Source organism: Bidens hawaiensis, unplaced genomic scaffold (genome assembly GCF_021521415.1).
Source record: "Bidens hawaiensis isolate Kalapana, Puna unplaced genomic scaffold, B.hawaiensis_p1.1 tig00003058_1, whole genome shotgun sequence".
NCBI classification, from domain to species: domain Eukaryota; kingdom Viridiplantae; phylum Streptophyta; class Magnoliopsida; order Asterales; family Asteraceae; genus Bidens; species Bidens hawaiensis.
The window spans coordinates 1,762,576-1,785,277 of NW_027491165.1; the positions used below are offsets into that span (position 1 = coordinate 1,762,576).

At 40.6% G+C, this 22,702-nt stretch overlaps 1 protein-coding gene across 1 annotated transcript; it reads right to left on the bottom strand.

Moving 5' to 3' along the window:
• Nucleotides 1-11,420: 11,420 nt before the first annotated feature.
• LOC143622208 (pentatricopeptide repeat-containing protein At4g02820, mitochondrial-like) lies at nucleotides 11,421-15,013 on the bottom strand. Its single transcript, XM_077093412.1, has 2 exons — nucleotides 14,732-15,013; nucleotides 11,421-12,845 (listed from the first exon to the last, which is right to left on the bottom strand). The coding sequence occupies exons 1-2, from the start codon at nucleotides 15,005-15,007 to the stop codon at nucleotides 11,589-11,591; spliced, it is 1,533 nt and encodes a 510-aa protein (XP_076949527.1). The 5' UTR covers nucleotides 15,008-15,013; the 3' UTR covers nucleotides 11,421-11,588.
• Nucleotides 15,014-22,702: the final 7,689 nt, after the last annotated feature.

Genomic DNA, 22,702 nt, shown 5'->3' on the forward strand with positions numbered 1-22,702 from the left:
TTCCAATTTGTACAGAAAAGGCCAAGAGCCACTTCTAATGGAAATGATTCTCTTTCAAACGTCGAAGCTGATGATTTACATTTATACTTTTGTACACACTAATATGCCGGTTTTCACCGCATAATTACAAAAAACGTCATTGCATGGGAAGGCGGTCCTACCCGCACGAACCCAAAAAGCATGATAAACCTTCACGCAGGTCAGTTGAAGGAGAAAAAAGTTACCATATGAAAGTGCTGGTCTATCCGCATGAATCATTCGAGGGAACTGCACCAACCTATCAACAACCGCGCGTGGGACAGTTCAAAATTCTTAAGAGGAAAAGGTAAACCTATACGCAGGTCAGATATGGGTAAAGCTATGCCATCCTACTAAGTGCAAGTGACGGGTCTACCCGCACAATCACGAAAGAGGAAGCAAAACTTCACACCTATTATCAGCCACGTTCAAAGGTTAACTTATCCTCAACAGGCAAACCTTCACGCAGGTCAGTTGAAGGAGTTCAATTATTCCATTAAATGAAAGCGCCGGTCTATCCGCACGAATCATGAAAGGAAGATGAACACTAACCTATCAACAACCGCGCGTCGAACGGTTAAAACTATCCAACACTGGTGACGGCATTCACATTACGTGAAGTCGTTGCATGGGAAGGCGGTCTTACCCGCACGAACCCAATAACGTGGCAAACCTTCACGCAGGTCAGTTGAAGGAGAAGAGTTCAATTATTCCATTAAATGAAAGTGCCGGTCTATCCGCACGAATCATGAAAGGAAGATGAACACTAACCTATCGACAGCCGCGCGTCGAACGGTTCAAAACAAAATTCTTAAAAAGGTAAGAAAAACCTACACGCAGGTCAGGTATGGGTAAAAGTTTTGCCATCCTACCAAGTGCAAGTGACGGTTCTACCCGCGCTATCACGAAAGAGGAAGCAAAACTTCACACCTATTATCAACCACGTTCAAAGGTTAACTTATCCTCAAAAAGTAAGAAAAACCTACACGCAGGTTAGATAAAAGTTAAAGTTTAGCCATCCTACCAAGTGCAAGTGACGGTTCTACCCGCACAATCACGAAGGAGGAAGCGAAACTTTAACCCACTATCAACCACGTTCAAAGGTTCTTATTCTAAACACTTGGAAAATTGCTATTTTAAACTAAGTATGCAAGTCATAAGTTTATAAAGCAAAGAATCCAATGAAAGGAATAACAATCGTATATTTCAATGATATATTACAACAGTGGCCGGGTAACTACCCGCCTAAAAGAAATCTATACAAAGCTAAGTCTATCCTAGCAGTGGGAAGGGATCTTCAGGATCAGGCTTCAGGGCCACCTCCGCTTGGACCAGCACCGTCAGAGCGCGGCTGCCCAAGGAAAGCCTTAAGGATGTTTAGCCCATCATCAGCAGCAGCAGCTTCGTTCACCTTCTCCACCACTGGATGCGGGAAGGCAGCGTACTGGTTCACAGCTTGGTCATAAGCAGCTTCAGTATTAACATTGAATAAAGGGAAGTTGGAGGGCGGAAAGCCTCTCTCAGCAAACCCTAGACCAAGCAGGAAGCCAGTCTTCTCCCCATCCTCATGAGAAGCGTTGAGAGCTGTGCTCATCGCATCGTCATAAGAGGTCTCTGAAAGGACCCGACGCACAACCTACAAGAGAATACAAGTTAGAACATTTTCTAATTACGAGCGGAAAGCGTAAAGAAAAAGTTAAAAGATACCTGAGGCAACGCTTCTCGAAGCAGCCATTGGAGGGTAGCTTGACTTTCTTTGTAAGCACGTTCGGCTCCGCTCTTATCAAGGTTGGCAAGTTGAACTTCCTTGGCGGCAGCCTCTTCGACGCTTTTGAGTTTCCTTTCAGTGCGGTCAAGCACCCCCCTCTGGTCAAGGATCTCCTGCAGCTTCTTGGCATCTTCCATTGCCAAGGCGTCATGAGCATGCTGAAGAGCCTTTAATTTGCATTTAAGCTGCTCATTCTCTTCGCGAAGCGGCTCAGCAACAGCTTCAGCCTTGGCAGCCCTCTCAGTTGAGTTTCGCGCAGTCTCCTTGGCCAGCCGAAGCTGTTCATTCACAGCTTGGGCAGCCTTGGAGCGGGCCTCGAGTCGCGCCTGGACTTCAACCTCGAGGGCCTTGAATGCCTTCTCCTTCTCGGCTGCGGCAGCGGCCAACTGCCGGTTCTCCTCCCGAAGAGCCCGCGCTTCAGATACATCTTTGGCGCGAGCTGCTTTTAACTTGTCGTTTTCACGACAAAGCAGCTCGACGCGGGGCTGCGTCCGGGCCTGGAGAACCCGAAGCTCATTGGTTAGCCTACCCTCTTGGTAGCTAGCCATGGCTTCCCCCAACGCACCATGAGGAGCAGCATGGCGAGCCCAGTCCACGCACTCCACAGGGGTACGAAGGGTTGTTCCTCGGCGTATGTTCCATCTTGGAACATACACTTCATTGGAATCCGACACTGCAAAAGAAACAAAGGCAGTTAGGAAAAGATGATAAAAATATACAAAGGAAAAAGAACCCTACGTACCTGTAGGGTCAATAACAGGCCGATAGCCGCCAAACCCATCACCTGAACCTAAAGGAAATCCATCCAACAGGTCAGGTAGACGGGAAGGTGGCATAGATCGGCGGGAAGCCCGGCGCGTACCTGATGGTCCGGCCATCGGTGCCGGTGGCGCAGGTATAGTGGCAGCCGCTGTGGTAGCCATTGTTGGCGCCACCTCCTCAGCAACAGTAACCGCCGGCTCCGTGAAAGATGCTGTAAAAATTGCACTCACGGCCGGCGGAGACAACTTCTCAGCTGGAACAGCCTCAGGAAGGCTGGAACCAGCGGAAGCAGGCACAGACGCCTGGGTCGACGCCTCGGGAAGGCTGACCGAGCCTTCCCTCATTGGCGGGGGAATACTTGCTCCAACTCCACCCTGGAATGCGTCAACATCCACACCTGCACAAGCAAAAGTGTTAGAAAAATTTATTTGAAACAACAAATCTAGACAAGAATTATGGGGGCACTTACGGGGTTTCTTGAGCTTGAACGTACGGACGAGCGGGGGCGAACCCGATGGAGCCGGCCTCTTGACACCGGTAACCGTCGTCGTCGCTGCCTCCCCGGAGGTAACAGCTACAGCCTCCGGAGCGGTGGTCTCCTCACCACCGGGCTTCCCCGCCACCTCTGCACTATCTGACTCCGAGTCAGATAGGACTACCGGGTCGGCCGTAGAGGCCACCTTCTCCTTGCCTTTCCCGACGGCAGCCTTTTTCTTCCGCACCAGTGGAGGACCTTCTGCGGATTCCTCAGAAGAAGAAATGTCAACTCCAGCAGCAGGCACAGCATTGAGAGGTTCAGGGTAGAAGATAGGCTTACCTGGCCGTCGGTGGCTCAGGATCTCTTGGCCTGGCGGGTAAACCTCCACGAACCGACCCGCGGTCTGCTCTAAGATGGGCAACTCGTTCTCGTCCAGAGCACGAGTACCCATCCGCGCGGGACCATCTTCCTCCCGCGGGTTCAGGAGCGACTGAAGATCGTTCCCCTCTGAAATCAACAAGAAAGTTGGAAAAAATCGAAGTCAGCAAAATGAAACAAGACGTACCATAAGGGACAGAGTTCGAACCATATTCAAGGACGATCGGAACCTTATCCGCATTCGCCGCCTTCCACACCCGGCTCATCCCCAGCATCACCATCGCCGACTCCGGAAAACGGAAAACCGGGGACTGGACCCGGGATATCTTCGAGAACCATTCCGCCTCCTCGTAGTTGAGGGCGGGAAGGTTCGGAAGCGCCTGGCCATTCTTGAACTTCATGGCGATGGGGATGGCGCGAGCGGATATGAAGAAGAACTCTCTTCTCCACGAGCGAAGACTCCGCTCGGTGGTACAAATCTTTAAACCCTTGATACGGGTTGTAAGAGTGTACCACCCCTGGATGCACCTCCAAGTGTAGAAGGTCATCAGACGGTCAACGAGGGGCTCAAGGCCCAGTATCCGGCACACCCACTCAAAGTGCCGGACCTTGGCAATGGCCATGGGGTGCACCTCTGTCAGGTGCACACCGTGCCTCTCCAGAACACGGTACACAAACTTTGTCAACGGAAACCTAAGGTTTCCGTAGACAAAGAATGCAGCATAAACCCCGATCTTGCCACTAGGGGCATCGTACACAGTATGGTGGGGTTCAGGAAACTCAGGCTCGAGAGACTCGAGCATGAACTTCCTGACGATATACTGGTACAGATCGACAGGAAGAGAGCACTGGCATTCGCCAGCAGTCTTCTGGTCATCAGCATCATGAGAAGGCATGGTGGAAGAAAGATGAAAAGAGATTTCAGGGTAATGCTTTACTGAACAGAAAAATTCGCCGGAAATTACTTGAGAAGAAGATATGAAAGTGAAAAGTGTGAATTGCAAATAACCCTCTCCCCCTTTATATACTAATCGCAATTAATGCGGTGAATTTAATGCGAAGGAGAGAAGAAATCGAAGGTGCAATGAAACTATGACACGTGGCAAAAAGCAGACTGGCAACAGCTGTTGATAGGACGTGTGCCAGTAATTTCGCGGCCACGCGCCCGAAAAATCGCGCCCACGCGCTTGAAAAGGCGTCTGGAATGACCATATAATGTCACGTCACCATAACTTCCTGCACGTCCTGACACAGTCAGAAGAAACCGTCGCGCGACGTTTCAGAGGTTTGGACTGTTCCTATCTTTCCACCAACCTTTCGAATTTCAAAATTCAAAATTTAAAAAGAAGCGGGAAAATACCCCCAAACCTTGGCTAACAAGTAAGCATAAGACGGATGCGGGTACAGTGTTAAGGCAAAACCCTTCACATACCTAGCACCCGCAGGGAATTGAAGCCAAGAAAACCTTGGCGAACAAGTAACCATAAGACGGATGCGGGTACAGTGTAAAGGCAAAACCCTTCACATACCTAGCACCCGCAGGGAATTGAAGCCAAGAAAACCTTGGCGAACAAGTAACCATAAGACGGATGCGGGTACAGTGTTAAGGCAAAACCCTTCACATACCTAGCACCCGCAGGGAATTGAAGCCAAGTACCTCGGCAACCAAGTAACTATAAGACAGGTGCGGGTACAGTGTAAAGGCAAAACCCTTCACATACCTAGCACCCGCAGGGAATTGACGCCAGGAATACCTTGGAAGTAAAGTAACCGTAAGACGAGCGCAGGTACAGTGTTAAGGCAAAACCCTTCACATACCTAGCGCTCCGCTGGGAATTGAAACCAAGAAGGATCTTCTGGGCAATGCTTGCGGAAAAGGAAATAACATCCCCGCATAGCGGGAACGTCGAGAACTACGTTGTTTGAAGCTCCAGGATGGAATTGGTGGTTTTAACATAATTGATCACTATGTTCAAAACTACCAAAACCTCATGGAGAATCCACACAACTGGGACTCAATGCTCCTGACCTGCGAGGAGGTTACAGACCTACCCGCATCATACCCAAAAACCAAGCAGGAAACTCGGGCATTTCTGCAAGTGACAAGGACTTCCCATGGAAAACCTTACAAAACCCTTTTCAAAACCCTTTTAAGTCCAAAAGTTCACCTCACTTTATTAAACACGCATGAGAAGAACATTGGACTGGGGGGACTTGAAGAGGTAGGTCCCAGCAGAGCCCAGTTGGACCCGCAAGACTCACCTTAAACAGGGACGTCTGCGCAGAGACCAACTGGATCCGCAGGACCAACCATGCTCAGAGAAGTGACGTCCTTACGCGCAGTATGCAAGCTGGTCCCGCAGGAAATGCCTCCCATGGTGAAGGACTCCGCCTGTTCCCGCAGCCTCGGATACAAGCCATGAGGGAAGGCCACCCGCGCAGCATGGCTACACGCACTAGGCACTTAACTCTCCCCAGTGTCACCTGAAGGAATGAGCAAAGGCGGGAGGGGGAAAACTCCCGCCTAAATGAGCCAGTCCGTATGATGGAGGATCTTTTGTGTGATACCTGACGAGGTACAGACAAAAGATCTGACCAAGAATGCGACAGCTCACTGACAGCAGCATGGCAGACAGCACGCCACAGCACTGTGACCAATAGCCGCCGCCTACCCACCAACTCCTGCCATACCACGTGCCTAGCCTGTAGTTGGCAGAAGAGGAAGAGTGCACGACACGCCTGCTCTGTGTCAGCCGCTACCTATCCACCACTCACAGGCAGGGCACGTGCATAGGTTACAGTTGGTAGCGTGTTGGGCCGGCTAAACCCCTTGGAAACCTACCTTCGGCTATAAATGCCCCAATGGTATGATCATCTTATATTATCATATTATCATCATATATACCTGATATCTGCTCTAGCAATCTCTTAATATACTTTTATATTTAAAGAGCAATCTAGTCTGATTCTCACGCCGGAGGGTGGTCACAAGGAGGAACCCCCCCTTCTCAGTGACGAGCTCACGGTGTCTGTTTTGCAGGTTATCGGAAGAACCATCTTCCAAGGGTCTAACCCCTCGTGGGAAACAGCTCTCCAACCCCCAGGTTACCAGTAATCTGTCGGGGTTCGACTGGTGTTTCTTCAAACCCGAACCTTTATAAGGTCGGGTTGCAGGATAGTTTTTTATAAGGAAAAATCCAATTAACCCGAACCCGATAGAGTTGGCCCAATGAACACCCCTACTTGAAAGTGTGTCGGGTCTTGACAGCCACTTAGATCCCGAATTTTAATAATTAAGTTTTTTCATGCGTACCCATGTTGTCAAATATTTCCTTGATCGCTGCCTCGACACTGACAATATTCAATTAGGGGTTTAAAGTGGCGGCACAAGTAAACATCAGTGGTATTTATTCATAATATTTTTTGAACTTCTCCTTCATTGGTTCAACAATATTATTGAAAAGATCATTCTTGTTTTCAAAATCTTTAAAATTCAAGGAGATGTATAATTCTTGCAACACCCAACAACTAGTAGGATAATAAATTCCCGACAATTTAGTAGTTGCGGTTTTGAAAATATCAAGATACTCCAAAAATAACCGATATTTACCCAAGCACTGTCGGAAAACATATCGGCTTCGCACCGATCCACAAGAGTATTATGATATGGTTGTAATGTTTCTTGTTGGGCACAAGTGCACGAGGGCATATGACATGTTGAATTCCAATGGATTGGAACGTCCCAATTTGGCGCCAAGTATTTTTTTCAACCGATTTGCAATGATTTTTTTATTCAAAATGCCTTCTTTTCCCACTTTTTAAAACATCTTGTAACATATATCTAAAGCATCTCAAACCGGCACCCATGGTTTTATTGGCGAGACCTTCTTGAACAACCAAATTGATAATATGTGCAACACATCGAGCATGAAAATTTTTTCCGTAGCAAGGTGGCGTATATTTTATGAAAAATTTTCAACCGCCTTTGTATAGTGCCGTATATTTTGGCGAGACCTTCTTGAACAACCAAATTGATAATATTGTTTGTTGCGTTATCAAACGACATTGAAAATATTTTTTCCTCAAGTTAAAAGTCGTTATTAACTCATATAGAATTTCAAACATTTTTCCGGCGGTACAGTGGCAGATCTAGAACCAAATGTCAGGGGTAACGTTTAAAAAAAAATTAATCGTGTTTCATACAATGCCAACTAACCAAAAATAGAAACACGATGATAAATAAATTTAAACACATGGCCGGCATATTCTTCATTCGGTTTTTAAAATCTTGAAATCGAGTCATTACATCTTTTTCTGTTACTTTATCAAGAGTTTCTCTTTCGGTCACACGAATTAAAGCATTGTTCAAATACTCATCATCCATTCGATTGCGCAAATCCGTCTTGATAAGCTTCATTTTAGAAAAAATATCTTTCAACGGTTGTGGTTGCAACCGGTAAAACCAACGCTAGATTCAATATACGATAAACCAAAGGAAAAGTGGCGTGTTTTCTGGTTTCCACCATTACACGAGCAAGGTTACACATTCCACCCAATTTTGCAAATTTATCATCTTCATTTAAAGTGTGATAAAAGGTCGTAATATCACCCGAAATACACCATCTTTCTTCATTACTAAAGTTATTCGAATACGTATTAGAACATGCCACTATCTTCGATATGTCAAACTTAGAAAATGAATCACAAGGATTTAAAACCGTACATATTTTCTATCAAACTAGTTGAGACCTCACTAAATCTAATTCCAAGTTCTTGAATTTGCATATTCAAAACGGTATTAAAAACTTCAACCTCAAAATGATGTCACTTAGTAATGATATTCTTTCGATTTCGTTGATTACCATAACTTTCTGTCATGTCTAACGTTTTAATCTTGTTTTTTTCACAAAAAGATGTCACTCTAGCCAAGATCTGTCAACCCCGTTTTGTCTTATTCAATGATCGGTTTGTCCCGCTTATCAGCTTAGACGCTTCTAACAAGTCTTGATTTTTTTAAGATGTTTTAATAGAGCATTTGTGAGGCCTAAAATATTGTCCAACAAGTGTATATATATTATTTTTAGTGTATCATAATTTATAAGGGTCAATGAGTTTTATTGGTTTCGGTTTTACACCTTTGTTTGGGCTTTAGTTGGGTTGAATTTTTGAATTGGTTGGGCTTAAAACGCATATGGGTAACGTTATTTCTTTTCAGTGGTAACAACAAACGAAAACCGACCTAAAATATTATTTTTTTACACTACCGCCGAGAAGTTGAGGGGTAGCGGAGGCTACTCCTCCTATTATGGTACATCCGCTACTGCGGCGGTATGTGGATACAGAAAGTTTTCAAATGCGATGGTACATTTCATCATTTGCCAAGAAACCAGATCGAACCAATGAGCGGTGACACAAAGGTAGGATTCCGGTAATCCATGTGGTGCCGACCAAACATCACTGGTTAAATTGACATTCCTTTGTATAGTTTAAAAAACTCGATTAAAACTTTTTGGCACATTCCCACAATTTTAGAATGACGTCTAAGGGTGGTACGACTTACATGGGTGTAGCGAGGTTGAAGAGTCTCTCGAATCATGGTTGTCAAACGAAGGTTCTCAAAATGGTTAAACGGAAAACCCTCTTGAATCACGAACTTCGCCGTTCTATCATCAACCACTTTCATGTTGTAACGAAATATTGTACCATCTCGACCAAATTCAACTTAGTCCGGTACGGGAACTTCTTTCAACGCCTTGCAAAATTTCTTTCTGATGTGCTTTTTAAAGTTGAGTTCAAATCTTACTTTTAGAAAGTGCCACAAACTTTGCAACGAGCCTTAAGGTCTCCATTGATCAACTTAACCAAATCCCAATTCTGTCATACGTCTTCCTTGCGGTTATGTGAGACGACCCGTACAACTTCGGGGCTATCTTCAACACGAACCAGATCAATAAAAACGAATGTAGAAGTCGCCTTCTTGTTGCCCTTGTTTTTTGCATGCCGTAATAACAAGTGGTGGTGGTGGTGGTGATGTAAGTGAAAAATATGAAGGTGTAGGTAAGTCGGGTAGTGTAGGCATGTTCAAAACGGTTTGGGACTAGGAACCGGAACTGGTTCCTAACCGGTTCCTATATTCAAAACCCCCTTTTAAACCGGTTCCAGGCTCGAACCGGTTAGGGAACCGAACCGGTTCTCCCACCATCGGACCCCTAACCTATCTAACCGGTTCTTACCGGTTCCTAACCCGGTTCCTGTACCGTAACCGGTTCCAACCGGTTACAGTGTAAAAAATTTTTTTTTTTTTCGTTTTTCGTTTGCGATTTGGATTCTAAACTACGATTCGTATTTGTATAACATGAAAAATAAAAAAAACAATTAACATAAAAATAAACAATTAACTGATGAACAAAAGACAACTACTGAAGATGTTTGCCACTGAAGATAACTACTGAAGGTTGCCACTGAAGACAACTACTGAAGGTTGCCACTGATGACAAGTTGACAACTACTGAAGGTTGCCACTGATAATAACTACTGAAGGTTGCCACTGATGACAACTACTGAAGGTTGCCACTGATCACAACTACTGAAGACTGCCACTGATGAGGAATACTCATCAGTGAAAAAGCTGCCACTGATGAGGAATACTCATCAGTGGGAACAGTCATCAGTTGAATCAGTGGGAAAGCTGCCACTGATGACAACTACTGAAGGTTGCCACTGATGAGGAATACTCATCGGTGGGAACATTCATCAGTTGCGACTTCTTCCTCGGAATTACTTGTAGAAATGCCTTCTTGTTCGTCGTGCACTCGAACATCAAGTGGTGTTTCATCTTCGAGAGTGGTTACGTGTTGAATACGATCGATTGAGTCCAAGTGATCCTTTAAGCAAATGCACATCTCCACCGACTCCGAATTTAGTCTTGTTCTTCTCACCGATATTACCCTGCCACTACGAGAAAAAGCGGATTCCGAAGCTACCGTAGAAGCTTGGACGGTTAGTAAATCACGGGCCATGGTGGCAAGCTTGGACGATATTACAAACGTTGTAATAGCGTTTTTTTGTATTTTTTTGCGTTCGGGTTTGCGTTTTGAGTGTTGTGATGAACCCATGACACCAAATACCTATTTATACTAGAAGTGGGGTGCTTGGGGGAGCCAAAAAACGGCTATTTTTGACCCCAACGGTCAAAAAACGGCCAAAAAAACGATTTCCAACGGCTATATTCGATCCAACGGCTAGAACCGGTTAGGAACCGGTTCCGGATGGTTCGGTTCCAGAACCGGTTCCGGTTCGGTTCCGGTTCCTACCCGCCCCCACTCAGAAATGCAAGAACCGGTCACGGATCATCGGGTTGAATCAGATAGGGTCCGGTTCCTACAAAAAACGGGTAGGAACCGGTTCGGGTCCACCGGTTCGGTTCCAGGAACCGGTTTCGTTGAACATCTCTAGGGTAGTGTAATACGAGTGTAAACCGAAAAGCTTTTTTGGTGTTTTTGACTTGGTTGGTAAAACAATTGATCCATAACCGTGTTATATAGTTTTAGGACCTCAAAAACCGGTTCTAACGGTCCTAAACGGCTATAATACCGTTGAAACCGGTTCCAACGACTCTTTTTTCAAGCTGCAGGTCATTAAATGCGAAAACCCGTTGGAACAGGTTATTCCGGTTACGAACCGGAACCGGGTTGAAACCAGAACCGGGTAGGAACCGATTTCTGAAAGAAATGAGAGAACTGGGTAGGGTTTTCCGGGTATAATATAACCCAACCGGGTATTGGGTCCACCGGGTACGAACTGGAACTGGTTCCGGGTCGGTTCCACCGGGTTGGGTATAGAACCGGTTTTTTTTTGCACGTACTGACCGCTCTAATCAGTGAACAAGACGATTGAAGCTGTATATAATCCGACCTTGTAAACATTGCGTATTCACATGACATAGATTGTCACAAGTTTACATTATTGTTACATCATTATGTTTTTTTTAAAGTCCATATATACTTTTTAAAAAGTTCAAAATTCATATTTTTGTTTCTCAAGTTTCATAATAGTATAATTACCAAGAGTATCATAGTAAATACTACCTGTGCATACAAATACAACAATTCTAAAGACAAATCAAGGCATATTCTTGTTTTGTGAGTCATCCCACATTATAAAACAAAACAATCTAATTTCCTGCTAAAGATACGATGAAACTTCAGACACACACATATTACTTGTAACCTTAATAAGCTGCCTTGTCTCATCATTCATCAACACCCCATCCTTCTTCATCCTCTCACCAACAATTAACGGCATTCTACCAGCTTTAACATAAACTTTAAGAACCAAATTATATAATTCCGTACTCACAAAACCCGCATCACGAATCGCCACTAAAACTTCCTCCGCCCCCTCGACATTACCATACTCTTCAAGCAATTTATACACTTCTCGAACGATTTTCATATTCGGCTCCCACTTCTTAACCGACCCGATAGCTTTCTTAAAACACTCCAAAACTTTATCCATTCGTTTTTCATACAAATAACCGTATGTAAATAGCTCCCATGAAGTGTAACTCGGAATGATTCCTTTCCCAACAACCCGCTTTTCGAAAAACATTTCCGCCATTTTGATACTAATTTTGTTAATGTAAGCCGCGAGTATCAAATTCGGGACCCGTGCATCGCCTGTTACAGAAACAGATTCCCACTCGGTGTATAAAAGTTCAGCTTCTTTAACGTCGTTAAGTTTAACCAATGAAGAAATCATACAATTATATTCTAAATCATTTAGCTTCCGAAAGCTTGATTTCATCTTCTTCCAAACACGTTTAACATCTTCCTTTAACCCGAGACTCGTGTAAAGACTAATAATAGAAGAATAAGCAGCACGGTTTTTTTTAAGAACCCGTTTCTCCATTTCCTTAATGCTCAATAGCGCGTCTTCAAATCGCGAATTCTTAATATAAATGCTCGTTAAAAGACTAAACGTTACCCAATCGGGACTCAGTCTTTTGTTTTTAAGCTCCATAAAAACCTTTTCCGCGTTGATGATGTCACCTTGTGAGTTGCACGCAGTTAACCATAAATTGCAAGTCACAATATCAGGAGAAGTGTGTTTCTTTAACTCGTGTAGGGTTTCCAGAACCTTCTCGACTTGCCCGTTTGAGATATGTAGTGACATCATGTGGTTGAATGGAAGCGGGCATTTTAGGAAACCGCATTCACACATTTTTTGCATTAATGATTCGGCTTTTGAAGATAGTTTATGTTGGACATAAACGTGTAAAAGTGATGTGCATGTTGGTTGGCCTTTCAATTTATTTGGCAGGTCTTCAAAGAATTTTTCGGCACTGTTTATACCACGGATTTTAGCAATTAGGTCTAAGTGGACCGCGTAATCTCCTTCTTGAAGTTTAATATCTTGTTGTAATGTCATCCATTCACAAACCTTCCGAATTATAAATTATTGTTAGTCTGTGTTTATAATTTGAGCTCACAATACAAATTAATTATTAGTTAAGAAATGTAAAATTAACTGAGTCCACAGGTCAACCCGAACCATTTCAAGTTTTAACCATAGTTATCAAATGCGATAAGCGCTCAAAAGTGTTGAGGCTTTGCCTAGGGCCCAGAATAAAAGCGCAAAAAAAGCGCCCGATTTAAAAAAAAATGCACATTAAAAAAACAAAATTTTGACTAAAGTAGAACATCTAATAGGAAAACAAAGATTCATTCCAGAAACAGTTTATAGTATTAGTCATGTTTATCATAATTTGATATATAAAATAATACTAGTTATATAAGTATATATTAAATTTTAATATATACTTATATAACTATTATTATTTTATATCTCAAATTATGGTAAAGATGACAAACTAAATACTAAACAACATGTATTATGTTATTTATAAATTGTGCTCTTGCTTTGTTTTGTGATATGCAAAGCAATTGTCATTCTTTATAAAGAGAGAACGAGAGAGAGATTATAGCTCATTATAAAGAGATAAGAGAGAGGTTAGAGTTAATTTTGTTAATATGATTAATTTTAGGTAAGTTGATAAATCATATAAATTCAAGATAAAAAGAGAAAGTAACAAAAATAGGGAATTGCTGACTTTCTTCCAAAAATAGCGCCTTCAGTTATGGTAGGCGGTGTACCACCGATTTCACCTAAAAAATCGCCTAGGCGCCAAAGCGCAACGCTTTTAATAACTATGGTTTTAACCCATTGAGAAACCAAATACTGTTACATGTTTTGACAAGTTACCCAAACCACCATTTGCTACATGTACATGCCCAAAAGCATATGCTCTATAAACCCTTTGTCTTCACTATCTTTGTATACTTGTCTTATGAAAACCTTCACCATTATAAAATTATGCGGGAATTTCATATATCCCCATCTAAACTTGCAAAATTACATATTTTCTCAAAACACAAGTTTTCAAGCACGATTTGGGAAATATTTTATTTTGCAACTATAGAGGGTGATAGATGGCATTGCCCTTAAGAATTATCACTAGCATGTGTTTAAGTATATGAGCTTAGAATACCCAATAATTTAGAAATGTCAAAAGTAGAGGTATGCAAGCAATAAACAGATTAACCAAACCCAAACCTAATAACCACAAAACCAAACAAAAATAACTTACCCAAGATAAGAACCAACAGTTCGTTTTACAGTTCGGTTTGGTTTTACCTCGTTCCAAAACCAAGCGAACCGAACTGAATCAAACTTTTAAATGTTGTCATTGAACTTATGTGTCAAATTCAGTATTTCGGACCAAAGTTTCAGCTTTCGGGTTGGTCGGGTGGGTTCGGGTTAATTCGGGTCGGTTGTTCAGTTTTCGGGTTTAATTATACAATTAAATAGAAAATTATTTAATTCACAAAATATCATCATGCTACTACATAAATATCATACAAATTCAAACATCATATGATAATATGATATAATGAGGGAAGTTAACGCACACATAAAATTAACGTGCTAACTGTGAGAATAAAGTAGAACTAGAGTAATTATCTAATTGCATCATAATTACTCTATGATGTAATTACATGTATACTCTACTTGATACTCATAATTAACACGTTAATTTCATTTGTATCTGATATAAACCCATAATATAATAATGTTCAAATGTCCAAGACTCCAAACCAAAACATATCCATAAAGAAAAGAAAAGTCAATAAAGGTTTGGGTTTCGGGTTGTTCAGTTTTTTTGTAGAGAAAAAATGACCCGAAGACCCATTTAAGGTTCGGGTTGATCGGGTTCATATTTTGAGCATTCTCTAATTCAAGTGGAATTGATGTGGAAAAACGAGTACCTCGAGTGCGTGTTTGTAACGTTTAAGCCTTCGAAGGTCTCGAACGATGCGATTAAGCTCGTACTTACGAACTACATGTCCTTCTTCCTTCCATTTCTTTATGGCGATAACGGCGCTGCGTTTTGTGTAAACCAGGCTTAGCAGTCTTCGACCTAACGTGTCTCTTCCGACACCGGCACCCGGATGTCGTGGTGGATGTTTCGAAGCCTCCGCGACAGCAGCCGCCGTGAAATATCGGGCGGCAGCGAGTGATTGTCGAGCAAGGCGGAGGAGCATATTTTACTCCAGTTGGGTTTTCCAACTCTTTAAATAAAAGATAAACGTGTCTTTCGAATTATAGTGGCGTGTGTATGGTGCGGTTTTTGATTGAAATCGAAACATTGGTGTTTAGACTTTTGAAATTATACGGTTTTGGTCTTTTTGGTTTCGGATTTTCAGTTTACCTTTTGATTTCGGTTTTGCCACTTAAACTTGAAAATTTTAGTCATAGAAAAAAAAGTTGGTCAAAATTATTAACTGACTGACTATTATACATTTGATTAAAATTATTTGAGTTATATATTTATTAATTTTATTAAATTACTTAAATAAAAATAATAAAAATCTAGAAATTCGGTTCGGTTTTAACAAAATCCAACCGTCAGTTTTTGTTTCAGTTCGTTTTTTTGTTTTGGATTTTCGACTTCAGATCTGTTTTTTCGATTTCTTGCACACCCCTAGAATATAGGATGCCCAGCCGGTTTTTGAGAACAGTTAACCGGTTATTAACCTGAGAAATTTTAATAAAAAGTTAGACGCCGGTAAATGCCTTTGTGACATCTATGATCGTTCAAAAAGGTAATTTGGTGCATTTTTCTCCTTCCCTTACCAACAGATATAGGTATTAGGTATATCGGTTTGATTAAACCACTTTCCAAACTCTTAAAAACAAAACACAAAAACAAGGGTAAGAACGCAAAAACCGCTAAAAAGCTATCCTATCTCAAAATATTCGAATGATGGTTATTAAAAGATCGTAAAAACACAAGTATTTTTAGTTATTTTTTATTTGTTTGGTATTTATTTAAATTTTACCTTAAAAAAAGCTTAAATTGTAACTGGAGCCGAGTAACCAGTTTTATTGGTTACAATTTTCCATACTTAGAAACCCATTACTAACCGAACAATATATTGGCCAAATCAATGTTGATTATTAACCAATTTTGTTGATAACTGTTTTTGAAAACAATCGATTAACCTATTTGTGCACCTCAATCTTTAAATAATAATTGTATATTAAATAATAAAATTTCACATACTTAATTTCTTAATATTATTATTATTATTATTATTATTATTATTATTATTATCTTTTTTATGTAGTTCCCGGTATTTAGGATTTCAGCTTGGTTCCGGTATCAATGAAGGAGACCGGTCAGTTTTGAGCCAAACAAACACACCAACACATATATAAACGAATAAGAATAGAAAACGTGTTATTTCGGTAAACGTATTTCATTAATCGATTGTTTACACAAGTGTTTTCCACCCCGGGTGAGCTTGACCCGGGGTGGCAGCTCGTATTACAAAGAAGACCGACCATAAAAATGAAGTCAAGAATCGTATTTATAATCCCACTTGGAAGGATTATAAAATGCCTCTTGGAAGGAAGCTTCTATTACGCTGTAGATTCCATCGACACTAGCTAATGTCGCGTATAATAAATAGCGACATTACTAGTGTCGTGGCAAGTGTCGCATGTTAAAGATTTTTCTTCATAAGCTTGAACGACATTAGCTAATATCGCCAATCTTAATAGTAGCACTAGATTGGTGTCACTAATATCATAAATCAGTCTGGATTGTTTAATTGAAATATCATCCTTAAATCTCAGACCCTACAATCTCCCCATAGGATGATATTTTCAATTTTTTTGTATTATTCATTGACATCCTCTGATGATTGTATTTCAAGTAAGCGAGCGATAACCCGTAGCATTCCATGTCATATATCAATGTGTCAAGTATGAGTTAACATATAACCTGAAGTCTTTGTTGTAGTTCTCCCCCTCAAATGTAGCTCCTCCTATATTTTGTTGGTCAAAGGTTCACATAACTCAATTCACGATAATCGATGTAATAGGCAATGATAACGTTTGAACGTCGAAAAGCTAACTCCCAAATCAGCAATAGAACATCACACTCCTCATGCTGTCATGAAGACCATCACACTCTTTATGCTATCATTTATAGACCTATGCGCATGATACATAATGGCGAAGAGAGGCTTACTTCAAATACATATTTCCCCTACTAAGCCAATCTTCAAGCAATGTATAAGGTGCATTATCCACAAGTCCTAGTTCTTAGACTTTGCACCCAAATCTTTCCAATATCATCATCCATCACAATAGTCATTTGAGCATCTTCCATTGCCAAACCGCCTCTTGGATGGAAGCTTCGGTCTTAAAGTAGATTCCAGCAACACTAGCTAATGTAGCATACAATAAACAACGGAATTATTTGTGGTGGCCAATGTTGCATATTAAAGAATTTTCTTCATAAACTTGAGCTACATTAGTTGATGTCGCCATTCTTAATAACAACACTAGACTAATGTTACTAATATCATAAATAAGTCTGGATCATTTAATTAATAATATCTTCCTCAAATCTCAGATCCTCTCATTAAACACGCAAGAAGCTTGAGGAAAGGAACAAACGGAACACAAAAGGAAAACATAATGACGTGAAACACATAATTTACAACTGAATTACATATAAATGAAATTTTTGCTCCGCCATTTCTCCCAAATTCAAGCTCTTGAGATCCGCTCAATGCTTGATCCAAAGGTAAGACGTTGATTTAATTCTTCCCATCATACATGCCATAATAGGATTTTTATGATTGATTTGTTTCTTGCTCTCCAAATAACCCAACATCTGGCTACAATATATAATTGCTTCAACCTTCCGCCTTTTCTCCTTTGTTAGCTTCAAAGGACCGAAATTTTCATCGGTTATTTATTCGTTTAACATTGGGTTCCTAATGGAAACTTTAACTGCAACATCTCGGATTTTTCGTATTTGAATTCGTATTCGTTTACCCGACTCAAGAATATATTTCGAATCTTTCATATTAATAAAAACTTATATTTATTAGTATTTAACTTGGTTTAACTAAGTTTATATTTTAATAACTTTTAAACTTGTCAAACAATGCTTAGAAACCTTTAAAATTTCTTAAAATGGCTAAAAAAATTGCATTTTTAGAACTTCAGGGACTAAAAATGACAAGTTGGGAAAGTTCTGGGCACCCTCCCACGCCGCGCGGGGAGAGGGGACTAACCTGGTGGCGCAGTGCGGCCAGGCCCCTATGCAGATCGTGCTCTTATTTTGGTTCGTTAATTCGTTTTAAGTGCTAAACATTCGTAATCAAGCCCAAATCACGAATTTTGAGCTCTAAGAAAAGTAATCTAGTATAGTATAATGTCTAGGTTCATTTTCCCACCAATTCCTTGAGATTATATTGATCAAAAGACCCGATTTTGGTCAGTAATTGTAAGGCCCCGTTCCCGGTGCCTTACATTGGACGTTGGATTTACTCATAAACACAATTCTAAATATCATAGTTAATTAAAAACTTTTCACGGAATAATAAAAGCCAACCAATCAATACAAAACATTCAGATATTGTCTTTAAACATAACATAAAACATATATTAAAACATCATGACAGTTCTTCTTCAGATGCCAGCCTCTTCAGATCATGCCATGTGTCTCCCTCGAGCCAACTGCTTTAATCTATTTACATGCATGCATACTAAAAGTCAGCTACGCTGAATGAGTTCTAGTTAATCAAGCAACATACATTACATTCACATACTTCAAACATTCAGACTTTACTTTATTTTATACATACATAAGTATATATCTTCATTCTTACCTTCTTACTTCTCTTCTTTTATTCTTTCATATCTTATCTTACTTTACATATACGTTTTAAAGAGACTATCGCCCTATAAACCTCTTAAATATTATAAGGGTCTAGTCCCTATCCTCTCAGATATTATATGGGTTTGGTCCCTATCCTCTCAGATATTATAAGGGTATGGTCTATCTTTTACTCATATCTTCATACATATATTTCTTCGCACTATCTGTAAGGTCCAAGACGGATCTTTCAATATGGTATCAATAGATCTTGATGTTTGTGCGGAAAAACAACACAAGATGATTCAATAAGTAATAATGAAAACACAAAGAACACCAAGTAAAGCTTCAAAACACACGTTCTTATAACGTCGGGTGCTTAAGCACGTTGATTACAATCCTCTTCTAGTATATGAACAATACTATAGACGACCAAAAACACAATGACTGACCAACACCAAAACCCTATACAAGTGAACTATATATAGAGTAACCGACTAACTAGCCCAATAATAGCCCAAAGCCCACCGAGATCCATAAGGATCTCGGTTTACATACATACCCCATTAACTAAGTACAAACCAATTAGTCTAGGCCCAACAATCTCCTCTTTGGTTTGTAGCTTGGTTCTCAGTCATGCTCCATGTAATCAATGTCAGCGTCTTACAAAGCACATGCCCAAAACTTGGTCCTGATAATGGAGGCTGCCATGCTTGTGTATTCTTTTGCAGCCATTTCAAAGATCGGGTTAGCTATTATCTGAAATATACTGAGGGTCTTGATATCTTTCGCCCAAAACTTTAGCAAATCTCTTGGATCAACGAATCTGAATTGCCCTTTGCCCTTCTGTAATTTGACAACAATAGTGGCAGTTGCACTATCAAACATCCAGAATCTCATATTATCCAATGTACCATCTGGAATGGCGTCAGGCACATGAATATGGGTGGCTTTCTTTGTTGCAGGCCACATGACGTTCACCATTGTCTTTCCAGTTCGTGGATATCTAAGCCCTTTAGCCTTTTTCAAAAATGATTCAACGGTCTTCATATTAGGAAATCCAGTGTCAACTTGATGACGTAGAAAGTTCCAGAAGTCTTTTGCTCGCTTTTCATGAGTTGGGTTGTGGAATGGAGCATTAATCAGGTCAGTGAGATCCACCTTGGTCCAGGACCCGAAGTCCTTCATCTTTTTGTAGTATTCTGTGCTCCCAGACTTTCGTTTAACCCGCCACATATTTTTGTCAGCATCAAAACCCCAAGATACAATTTCGGAACGAACACCATATTTATCTGAGAATCCTTTAGGAAAGGTGACAATGAACCTGTCTGGATGATCGGATGACTCAACGTTCTGATTGGAGTTTTTCATCACCAGCAGCTTCTTCTGAATTCTATTTGATTTCTCTTTGGTAATTGGAGGTGCATACATATATTGCAGCGTCTCAGATTCATCTATGTTTGTAGCTGGACGAATACTAGAGCTGCCACCTTGATCAACTTGAGTTGTTCTTGAAACTACATCATCATGATGACTGTCGTTTGAGTCAATAAAAAACCTAATTATTCTAAATATTTAGAGCAAGTAGGGTATCGTATCACAAAGAGTATGTGGTCAATGCAATTCGTGTACAGAATTACAAACTGTAAAGATTACAAACTATATCATCATGATGACTGTCGTTTGAGTCAATCAAAAACCTAATTATTCTAAATATTTAGAGCAAGTAGGGTATCGTATCACAAAGAGTATGTGGTCAATGCAATTCATGTACAGAATTACAAACTGTAAAGATTACAAACTATACATCCCGGTTGCGATTCTAGGAGATTAGCCGAGCCGTGACATCATCAAATCTTCGATACGGATGATATGGATCATGCGTAAGGTCTTGCCACAAGCTATGGTGGTGGAAATCGCCTCTTGGAGCTGCTGGAATCGCCTTTGATTCGTCAATACGGAGTTAGGGTTCTTGAGAATGAAAGATATTATTTAAACCTAAAATTCCCGTTTGCACCCCCCATCGCGGTACGCGATGGGGTCTTCATTGGTCCATCGCGTACTGCGATGGACCAAAAGTCAACATTTTTAAACCACCCATCACGGTACGCGATGGGTCCTCAGCAAGCCCATCGCGTACCGCGATGGGTTCTGCTATAGCAAACTTCTATAAAGTTTATCGTTTCGCGTGCTGGACATCCCGGGTCATCACTCCGTGTTACAACAGGTCCATAGTGAGTACTTTAACGCCTGTTACCTGAAATCCAATAATACACGTATGAAGTATCGAAAGTTCTAGAACAAACAGTTAAAACTAAATAATAAACGAACTAAAACATATACAAATTAACCGACCATCACATCCCCACACTTATCTTTTGCTTTCCCTCAAGCAAAACTCTAAAGCAAACATCAACCTCCATCATAGGTATCTAGATTATCGCCATTAATACTAGTAAGGTTTAAGGTCATAACTAGTTTCCCAGACTGAAACTGTTTTTATATTGACATCTCACAAATACGATTAAGTGCTATAATAAAACAATAGAGCCGCCCAGACAAGTGTACTTTGTTTCCGGTTAAGGCACACATGCTCATACCCCTCGTAATATAAAATCTATCCTCTCGGTTTAATATATGGACTAGCAAAAGATGTGCCAGTATCACTCTGCTCTCAGTATCACTCATCAGCACATATTCATCCATCAAGTGCTTTGACACAAATGCAAATCAAGAGGTCTTAAAAGGGTTGTAACGGGGCCAGGTGTAAGGGTATGGAAGGGAAATATTTAAGTAGCTCAAACGATCCGACCCGGCTTATTACAAAACATCTAAATAAACGAAACTACTATACAACTGACTGACTTATTGTATAACCTCTAAATAAGCAAACTAACATACATACTGATTTCACATTTTTTTTAACATAAACGAACTCAACGAACTACTGAATACATAACTGAATATAAACAGATTTTTTTAAAGCATAATAATGTGATGCTTAATAATGGAACAAATACAAAAACAAAAACAAATACAAATACAATTACAAATAAACCTAGTTAGCCGGATCATCTCGAAACATAATGTCAGGGTTAAACAAATGAAAAATAAGTCCAAGAAATGTTTTCTAAGGGACCCAACCCTCCGCCCCTCACATTAACCATCCTCATATGTATAATGTATGAGGCCCCAACCCCCCGGTACCCACACTCAAGCTCATCCAGACGAGGCTTAACCTAATTGCCTCTATCATTTTTACATTTTGCCAACTACGATCCCGTAATCCATGAACATCAATAAAAGCACTCAAATGACATGTGTGTACTATATAATATACGTGTATTATATATAGTTGGGTCAACTCACACACGTACCGGAGGAATAGGGTTGACGATATAAACATGTGTACCTGTCCCCATGACTCGTTATCCCCGCCTAAACGACCCCATTTTCAACTTCTCGTTATAAAAACATTTGCGAGTAAGACTAATGAGAAGCTGGCAAACCAACCATGACCAGAAACCTATGACTTGACATTAATGGCAATAATTAACAGTTAACAACTTTGGTTTCTGAACACTCTTCAAGGTACTATCGGGCTAAAAATTTTCAAATTTCCCCCATCCCCACACTTGAGGTTTACATTGTCCTTAATGTAAGAATACTTAACATTATCCTCAAAGTTAAAATAGATAAAACGATTAATGAACATTTGAGGGACAGGGTTGAAATTGACTTTTTGACTATTAAGCAATTTTAAAAATTCGGGGCTCAAATGTGGCGGTTCAACTAACAATTATACAATTACACTTTTAATGTTTAAAGTAATAAAAACAAAATAGATTATGAAACTGAAATCACCTGATATCAACGGGACTGGAGAAGGACCAGTCGGCTCGTGAACTCTCATAAACACTCGTATACTCTCGTCTCATCCAATTACCAAACTGGAAATCGAACCTGCAAAATCTCGAGATGTGTAGAAGCAAGCTTCTCACAAGTGTAAGACATAGGTCTTTTAAGAGTTATGAAAATAAATATTTGTTTATTTTATTAA